We start from the raw sequence: 10,186 nt of genomic DNA on the forward strand, positions 1-10,186 counted from the left end.
AATGCTGCCTAAAGTTGGTTGTATTCAACTGGCTGTATACCATACATTTTAAGGAAATAGTTTCAATTTTTAAATCAACAGAGATGGCCTAGAAAAAGAGGGGAAAAAGCAAGTTAATAAAATTTAGCTGTTTTGTTATGAACCACACACTTCTCCAGAAGTGAATGGTAGTACCTACAACATACCAAAGAGAAATCTTAATGTCATTTTAAATAGGTGTACACATGTAACTATCATATGGAAACTGAAACATAGGTCTTTGAAAGTCTTTGGTTAGTTAAAGTGTAGAATCTGAAGCTGCTGTGCAGCACTATTGCTAGCAACAAATAAGTAAGGCAGTCCGTCAGCACTGCGTGTAAAATATCATGCTCAGAGAAAGACAGGGCTCCAGTTTTTATTCAGTATCATATTTTGAAAAGTTACTCTCCCTATTTAAATTTTATATTTTGTTTCCAATTAGAACAATTAGTCTGCTAAACAAAACTCCAAACACCTTTTCTAATAATTTAAAATTACACCATTAAATGCAAATTTACCTTTTAAAGTGCATCACCACTAAATGCTAATAGCATGTCTACACATTGGTGATGGATTATTATTGAATAAACATAAGGTCTCCTTTGTAAGTGTTTGATGCTCTAGTAGTGCGAGACTAATGACAATTTTAGTCTAGTATTTAGTGTACTATCTGATAGACTTTTACACAGTTTCGTGACTTCTAGAAAGGAGAATAGCAGAGACAAACTAAATTAATCACCTTAGTGGAATATAAACATATAAATGGAAGAATGTATGTGAATCAGGATTTTGTACAAAAATTTCTGATTCGGGCTTTTAACTTCCAGACAAGTGCTTTATTAACTGTCATAGATTTTTATACGAGAATATGAGCCAATGCAGCGAAAAGTGAAGGCACTCAACACCTTGAAGAAACCAGCATGTTGCCACATGCTCTAGTAACGCAATTTACTTTCTTTTTCTTTGGGTTTGCAGGCAGGAGCTTCTCAGGTCATCTTCACTAATCCGCTGGAGATTGTAAAGATTCGGTTGCAGGTAGCAGGAGAAATTACTACAGGACCCAGAGTCAGTGCCCTCTCTGTTATTAAAGATTTAGGTCTTCTTGGTCTTTATAAGGTATGTGTTTCTGCTTTGAGTGGCTTCATTATAGCTCTGTTAACCTGTTTTATGCTAAATCTTTATAATGTTGAAACAAAAACTGTGTTAAAAACAAAGAAACCTTTTAAATTTAAAACCGATTTCTTCCTGCAGGGCAGCTCCACAGTGGAAAACCGAAGAAAACCCACTTCTATATTAATGGCAGTGGGATACATAAAAGTACTCCCCCATTCTATCCTCTAGGCTTTTATACCAAGCTACAGGGAGTCCTGTATTGCAGACCTGCTGGCTTCTGGCACTGATAATTTCATTTGGTGGGGTTTTGTGAAAAGTTTCTTTAGCTTTCCCTGTGTGTTTTTCTCACATTTATTTTGAATCTCTCTTATCTCTATTGTTATCTTTGCAGCAGGATATTCTCTTTGTCTTAATAATTTGATGGTAGTGAAACAGTAGTGGAGTTTAGTAGGATTCAGATTTTTAAGAAGTTGAATGGTGGGATTTGTCAATAACGAATTCCACTTAAAAAAGCCTGCACTGTACTGTACTTCAGCAGAATGCCAGTCAACAGATTCCTACCCTGCAGGTATACTTACTACCATCATTATAGATCAGGTGTAATGGAGCAGAAGCTATTAGTTTTCTTAAACAAGGAAGAGTTCTTCCTGTATCTTCTGTCAGTGCAAGGGGTAATACGTAAATTCAGCAGTTATGTTAGCTGTGCACTTACAAAACATTGTTTTACCTGATTTGTCCACAGACCTGTAATAATACTATAAAAACGTAAAATTTGCTTCTAGAGCTGAAGCTTTTGTTTAGAGTTCAATAAAGCTGATTCATGACCATCTCATTTCCTAAAGATCACAGGTGTTTTGGTACATGGGGCAAAATTGCCATTTCTGTTTGCAGTAATTAAATAATTGAGCTCAGTAAAAAAATCTGCTGTTCTTTAGAATTGCATTATCACTTATGAATAACTGCACAAACTCATTTTAGAGCATAAAAAATCTGCATGAAAAGGCATGAGTTTCGTTTTACCATGTCTCCTAATTAAGCCACCAAGGCTTGTAATGTGTGCTGTCTGCTCCACTTAATCTAACCATAAAGGGTGACTAGCCTCAAGTGGGCGCACTGTGTGGAGGCTGCTGTCTTGGCGTGTTGTTCTACCTGTACGCTAGTTCGGAGTTCAGGCAATGACTGCTGGTTTTGTAACGTGTGCTTGCAGGGTACACATATAAGATTTAAAAAAAAGAAAAATACTAAATATGTTTGATTAGGAGCATTCCACTGTTTTTATAGCATATGAAGTTCTTTTAAGGAACTCTTTCATATTAGCTTTTGGCTGGGAGATACTTCTTAGAGTGTTGTCACAGGCCTAAAGGTTTGTCTCCCTGTATCTTCCCTTTATTGAAAGACTTCCATTTTGTAACCACTTACCTCTCTTTGCTAGCCTTTTGGCACAGCATCTTCAGTCAACTACACAATGATCAGTGGAGATCCGTATTTAGGTTTTAACAAACCTAACTGATACTTTAGTAATACTTTCATGTTTGGTGGAAGAAAGGGCACGCCAGGACTTGTCTTTCTGCTTCTGTGGTTGTGGGTTGTCAGAAAGACATCAGGACAGACCTTTGTCGCTTTCTTTATTGCATTTGGACTCATCACATGTAAAAGGTATTTATCCTTGGTACTGATGTCAAAATTGATGTCGCTTATTGCTTAATGAACTTAGATGTGAAGCTTGAGTCTTCGTTATTCTAGAAACTTGCATGAGATACACTTCAGTCTTTTTTTTCTTCCAAGTTCAATTCTACATCTTCTATTTCCTGAAACGTTTTATTTTCTGTTATTTAACTGGTGGATCGAGAGAGTTGATACTTCCTGGGCTCGGGCTGCTTGTTGGATATCAATTTTAACCTTATTTACAAAATTTACTTGTAGTACGTCTCTTCTCTGTGACAGGGTGCCAAAGCATGTTTCCTCAGAGACATTCCCTTTTCTGCAATCTACTTTCCTGTTTATGCTCATAGTAAACTGATGCTTGCTGATGAAAATGGCCATGTGGGAGGGCTTAATCTCCTTGCAGCTGGAGCCATTGCAGGTAATTCTGTGAATGTTTTCTAGAAGCAATATTTTTTCTTTTAGTAATATTTAATATTCATTCGGTAGCCCCATATAAAGGAAGGTATGGTACCATTGTATCTGATTTAATCTAAATTTGATCACTGTTATCCTTAGTGGGAGGCAATGTAATTTTGATGAGAACTAATTACATTTGCATAATGTGGATAAACAGCGTAATGCAGCTCAGCAACTTGTAGTCAAATTTGATCTGTCTGTCTCAATGGGGTTTTACTTGTTACTGTGCTCTCTGAGTTGAAGGCTAATTTGAATCTTTGATGAACATAAAATGAGATATCATAAGAGCTAAGAAGAAAATGACTTATCTAGTTGTGGATTCCTGAGTAACTGAAAAGAAACTTAGTTCAAAGGCAATTGCCAAAAATAGGGCATTACTTCCTAAAGATGCAGAGGTAAAAATATTGTACTGGGAAATTTAAAATATTTTAAAGGCTTCCCAAACATGTTCAGTTAAACAGAATAAGCGGCTGTGATAAATTATTTTTACTAAATGGCAAGTGGTATAATATACTAAATGCAGGAAGTGTAGTGATGGTTGGTTATTTAATAATGTGGGTAGAGATGGCCAGATTCTGCACTGTTAGGTGTAAGTTTGCTAGGATGAAAAACAGGTAACTGCAGCGTCTCACTCCTGAACCCTTCGCTGTTGGCTTCTGCATGGTTTAGAAATACCCTCGGGCTGAACAAACCTTTTGTTACTGGTTACAGTAATGAGGAATAGCTATATATATTTTTTATATATATGTGTGTGTGTATATATATATATATATATACACACACACACACACACACAAAACAATCATGGGCAGTCTGTGTGTAAGCAGTTTCCCATACTGGACTTGATGCAGAGGTTGGCTGCACCTGCTTTGCCAGTTGTGTACGTTCCTTGTGTTGGGGGAAGAGAGAGACCATCTAGGAAACTACCAACAGAGTTGAAGCACTGTTCACTCTCAAGTAATGTAGAGCTGTCAGATAAGGGACAAGTTCTGAGTACACATTAGAATTATTGACTTATATCTTACACTAAAGACTCTCTTTATTATTAGATTCCAAACTTCACAGTTTCTCTTTGCTTGATTAATGTTTCTGGGTCATTCAGATACTAAGTGATCAGCCCTATGATAGAGGTGTTTAAGTCTTGTAGGCCTGATTTTTATATCCTGTATAGGAATCCACCTTTCTGAACTGCAAATTTCAAATTCCTGATTGCTTGATCTACTCCTGTTTTGCATGCGCAGCAGGGAAGAGTACAGTCTGAACATATCTGCCTGCAAAGGAAAATCTGCATATGGTTGCTCTTAGCATGTGCTTTGCAGGCTTAACTAACTTGCTCCTGTTCTCTGAACTGATCAGCAAAGCTTGTGAGAGTTCATGATCACCTGTAAAAATCAGGGACTTGTTAAACTTTTAATTCAATACTAACTGATCGCAAAAGTTCATCAAAATCAAAAATAAGTTCAAAATTCTAAGTCAGAGTATGTTGTTTTAAGAGATTGAAATTTTATAGTATTCAGAAATATCTCAGATAACACAGTTAAATACTGTGGAGTACATTTCTGAAAACTTTCTCCTTTAACTAGAAAGCTGAGAGTGGTGCCTTTGAAGTGAAGATATGTTCTTTCATCACTGTTGGCTAATATCACGCTGCTGGTACTAAGCAGACTTGTATAACATATTCATTGTCCTCAGTCTTTTTATGGCTTGCCTAGTTGAAGCAAGCAGCATCTGTTCTCCTACAGAACAGCCCAAACAGCAGTACAGAAATAATTATGTAGAATAGGTACTTCCTAGAGAATAGCTAATTTCCTTACTAGCACTTCTAACAAATGGATGTGTAAGATTGAAGTTCCCCCATCATCTATATATAATTCACAGAATATTTTGTACACTGCACAAATATAGCGAGATTGCAAAACTAATGATTTGTCATGGATCTCTGATTGCATATAGGGCATGTACAGGGGTTTAAAAATGCTTTATCTATTTGAAAATACCAATGATATGTTGAGAGAATTGCTGTTAAGTTTTTTTTTATTTTCTTTACTCTCATCTATAGCCTTTAAATTTAGAAGAAATGCAAAGGATTATACCAAGTACAAGTTTATATTAGCATCAAGTATAAAACCTTGTATTTTAGTAATCACCTGTTCTTGCAAAAAACATTGAAGTTTGTAGTTTTATTTTTCAGTTAGAAGTGTTTCATCTTTACAAGAATCTTTGTGCAAATTAAATGTGGTTTTCTTCTAAAAGGTGTGCCTGCTGCTTCTTTGGTAACCCCTGCTGATGTCATCAAGACAAGACTGCAAGTGGCAGCTCGCGCTGGTCAGACAACATACAGTGGAGTTATTGACTGTTTTGGAAAGATTCTAAGGGAAGAAGGCCCTTCGGCTTTTTGGAAGGGAGCTGGAGGTGAGAAGCGCACACTGAGTATTACAACTGCCCCCAGTTCTCTAAATTAGCACGTGCATGGTTAAGGACTCTAGAGCAGTATTTACAAGGTCTGATTCTGAGAAATGTAATTTACCATTTATTTAAAAAAATATTTAGCTTCTCTCTTGAGAAACTCCCTTGTTTGATTCTATGATTTGTAATATTTAACAGCTCGCGTGTTCAGATCTTCACCCCAGTTTGGTGTTACTTTGGTCACATACGAGCTTCTGCAGAGATGGTTTTATGTCGATTTTGGAGGCCTGTAAGTCATTAGTTTGCTTTTTAACTTGCACAAAAATATCTGCAAGGTTCAAAAGTCTTACTTTTTTCATGCATGGGACCACTTAAACTTGGGGACTTTGAGCAGCTATACTTAATCTGTTTTCTGTGTACTACAACTCTTAAGAGATTAAGAACAATTTCATATGTATTTTAATACACTACATAAAATTTGTTTCTCCAGTGTAACAAGATACTTTGTCCTTCTTACCTATGTCACAGGAAGTTACAAGGATTTACGAAAGCTATCAGTAAAAATGTAACTTCAGTTTTGGCCTCAGTTGCCCATTAAGTAGTGCTCTGAAACCACCCTCAGTTGACTATCGAAGTGAATTAAGATCATCTTTAACAATCCTGCATGCTTAGGCAAAATCTTTAAGCACTTACTCTGTATTTTGTAAAATTATTTAGGCTTACCTTTAAATAACAGAAAGGCTTTTTTTCTTCTGTCTTCAAACAGCAAACCTTCTGGATCAGAACCTACACCAAAAACTCGAATTTCAGATCTTCCCCCCGTTAACCCTGAGCACATAGGTGGATACAGACTTGCTACAGCTACATTTGCTGGTATAGAAAATAAATTTGGTTTATATCTTCCAAAGTTTCGGTCTCCTGGCACTGCCTCAATCAAAAAGCCAGCAGCTGAATCCTGAAGACATCTTTCAGCCTAACGAAGCGATGCAGTGCTAAAAATTCACAAAAGTAGTACTGTATTTTTTTTCCAGTCAGCTGCATGTTGTTCTAGTTGAACTGAGCTTGCGCATTAAATTACTCCTTTCTAATATTAATATATACACATGCATTTATTTGTTTATGAACTAGTCATTTGCACACAAACTGATTGAAACAGTGGTTCTATGCCTTATTTTTAACCGGTGGCATGAATTGTTAAGACTAGACTTTGCCTTGCACAGCTTGCATTTAATGTTACTGTACATATTGTACATCTTTGTACAGAGACATCATGGCATCTATACACGTACATTTATATAAGGGGTAGTGCAGTTCAAAATAGTTTGAAATGTACAGAATGTTTTTGAAAGCTTTTTGTTAAGACTCATGTGACAATAAAACATTCAAAAACATGAAGTTGGCTCATTTTTTTTTGTTTGTAGAAAAGTAGACGGATTTTTTTTTTTTTTCTCCACAGATTAGGGTTAGGGATTTAGATACAACTGTGTAATGAAGTTAATATAGCCTCTGAAGAAATGCATTTTACTCTGACCTAGTTACAACAAAAGTATTACAATGCTGGCTTCTAAGTATAAAAGAACACAGTAATTAGATGAGCACATGCAGTATTTTATTTTGCAGCACTACTTTGTAACAAAGAATTCCCTCAAAATACATGATAATGCTAACTCTGTAATAGATCTTAACTCTATGGTTATACTTAAGATATATTTGCCAGTTATTAAGACTCCTGAATCTTTACAGAATTTATTATTTGGAGTGCTCATATTGAAGTATGAAATTACAACAATGTAGTACAGTAAGCTCTAGTACTACCACATTCAAAATCAAAACTACTAGGGGTTAGTACATGGAAATTTTAAGAACAGCTGTGGCCAAGTCTAACTAGTCATAGCTAGAGAATTATCTAGCTCTCCTGCGTGATCTAGGAAATTAACTTCGTAAGTATTTGACAAATTAATATTAAAGATTTCTTCATTCTGAGGTCCTTCTTAAGCAAAGTGACATTTTACCAGCTGTGCTTTTTACATCAGAAAATGAAGTGTTGCACAAAAAAAGGAAAGATCAACCCACCTCTCCAGGAGTTACTATCTGATTTTGACCACCATGTGAAAAAAATAAATGCACAACTATTAATAAAATTCCTCCATCTCCTGCCCAGGAAGCATCTATAACTGTAGTAAAATGGAAGTGTAGTCCACCTGGAACTAAGTAACATAGAAGAAAATGCATAGAGAGTCACATAGGTAAATAATTCCAGAATGGAAAGTTTCTTTAAGAAAAATTGAAGGCATCTTCTCTATTCCGAGATTATTTTTACCCTGGAGAGACTACGTTATAATAATAAATTATTTGTATTTTGTTAGACAAAAGCAAAAAAAAAAATTCTAAATTATGCAAAACTGGACAAACTGCAAAAACTAGACAGAATGAATTCCAGTTAAGTAGAATGCTAAGGAGAAAGAAAGAAAGGAGAAAGAAAAAGCTTCAACTCCTTCTGGCTTATTTTTAGACTTCCGGCAAACATTTTCTCTCTGAGAGTTTTAAAATCCAAAATGTCAGTAGAAACTGTAAATATTTCCAGTCCTAAAGGAAAAGAAGTTATGCTACCCATGCAGGTAGAGAGGAGATAGTTGTGTTTCTAGCCCTGCTTATTGAAGTATGACAGTCTTCAATCTTTAGTTCTACATGTTTCTTTCACGGTTAAAGATCCTAGAGAACAGTGTACCCCTGCAGTATAAATGGTTTTAAGATCATGTTACTTTCTTGCTCAGTTGATAGTAGACCACTATGATGAATTTTAGCCAGCTTATTAGGAAACTACTTCTTAAAAACTGAACACTAGGAACATACTTTCTCCTTCAGTTCTAGCCTGGTGACAAGATACAGCATGCCAAATAAGATACATTCATGCCAAATAACATGTAGTAAGCTAGAGGTAACAATACCCTTAAATCAGGAGTTGGATCACTATGCTGCAAAATGCATATAGCCCTATTAAGAGTTTTCCTCTTTTCTTCCTGTTAAAAAAAAAAATTACCTGTTCTGTGCAGTTTTCTAGACATAGGCTTCCCAGGAACACTCTCTCCCATATCTGTGGATTTTGTTGAGATACAAACATGCCAGGTACCCGCTGGTATTTAATCTTAGTCACAGCTTGTTGACTGACTTTATCAGCCTCGGACAGCTTTCCAGTGTGAGAACTCACAGCTCTAAGACCAGACTGCATGGCTCCCAGGATGATCATTTATAGTAACTAGCATCACTATTCATCTCTTAACATTGCAAATCGCGTTTTAAAGCTTTCTTTTATCTGTACTTAACTGTTCTGCAAAGGAAGAACACAAACAAGAATGAGTACAGAATAATATTGTTAAGTCAGAAAAAGGTTAAAATTATTTAAAACTAAGCCCATTTGACCCGTATTTTTATGCCACAGTCCATCACAAGAAAGCCTTATCTATTGGATTTCTGAAAATAGAAGTCTGAAGGAAACGTACTATTAAATGAGAAGCGATGGGGGGGGGGAGAAGGACCTTGGGTTTGTTAAGAAATTTTGTGCCTAAAGGGTAGAAATCATCACGACATGCCTGTTCTTCATATAGTTCACGTGTTTCTCAACCAAACAGCTGCTGTCATAAGGTTGAGGAAAACATACAAGGCAAATGTCAAACTGAACAGCATGACTTCGCATTGAAAATAGAGCGTGGACTTCTGACAAGCCAACACCAACAGAAGCAGACATTTCACTTTCAGACCCATGGAAAAAGTGAACCTCCTTAAGACAGAACTGCTGCCACTGCTGCCAGTGTCTCTGAGCCTCATAACATAACTGAGGCAAACCGGGTGAAACAGGAAAAGTACGCCCCCATACCAAGAATAAATAGTGCGAATGCTTCTGATTAAGTTGGAATATAAACCTGTATCCCACTTTTAAGCATATAAACCAGCTCTTCTCCCAAAATGACGGTTTGCAGCAGAATAAGAGAAACTAAATTTGATAGTTCTGACCTAGGGTCCTACGCTGTCAAAGGCATCAATACCACCTTAATGCCTAGTTGGCACAAGTCCAAATATTTACTTAAAGTTATATAAAAAACCCATCTACTTACCCAAAGCTGACCAAAAAAAAAAAAACAACTTGATAGGAAACTTCATAGTGTCCTAAGAGAAGTGTACTCAAAAATATTAACAATATAATAATATTACAATTAACAGAAATTGTAACCATCCTGTTTCCAAGCCATTGAGAGGTTTTGTTTCAATAAAAACATTAACAAGCAGTAAGAAAGTCTTTCTTTAACTTAATATGGAAAATCAGTAGCAAGTCTGATGCTATGGAAATTAATCTAGTGCTTCACGATTTGGAAAGGCTATTGTTGTCAAAATTTTCTTTTCTCCTTTTTGCTGATTGCTGTGGTGGACAGTGGATGTTGGGGGCACAGAACTCCTCTGATGTGTGTAGTAACATGAAAGCACCAGCTCTCAATAGCTTTCTACTCTGAAACTACTGAAGAGAGACAGATTA

At 36.2% G+C, this 10,186-nt stretch overlaps 1 protein-coding gene across 4 annotated transcripts in view; it reads left to right on the forward strand.

The window, feature by feature from the left end:
- Positions 1-7,053, forward strand: part of SLC25A12 (solute carrier family 25 member 12) — a 51,332-nt gene extending 44,279 nt beyond the window's left edge. For 3 of the 4 annotated variants that reach the window (XM_080600958.1, XM_080600959.1, XM_080600960.1), the window contains 5 exons: positions 994-1,134; positions 3,076-3,214; positions 5,506-5,664; positions 5,857-5,947; positions 6,425-7,053. In XM_080600958.1, coding sequence (XP_080457084.1) covers positions 994-1,134; positions 3,076-3,214; positions 5,506-5,664; positions 5,857-5,947; positions 6,425-6,617 — 723 coding nt within the window. In that variant the 3' untranslated portion in view covers positions 6,618-7,053. Of the gene's footprint in view, positions 1-993; positions 1,135-1,269; positions 1,712-3,075; positions 3,215-5,505; positions 5,665-5,856; positions 5,948-6,424 lie in introns of those variants that run through there. The other variant, XM_080600961.1, reaches the window with a different exon arrangement.
- Positions 7,054-10,186: the final 3,133 nt, after the last annotated feature.

The sequence above is a fragment of the Anser brachyrhynchus genome (assembly GCF_964034855.1).
Source record: "Anser brachyrhynchus genome assembly, chromosome: 7".
In the NCBI taxonomy this organism is placed as follows: Eukaryota; Metazoa; Chordata; class Aves; order Anseriformes; family Anatidae; genus Anser; species Anser brachyrhynchus.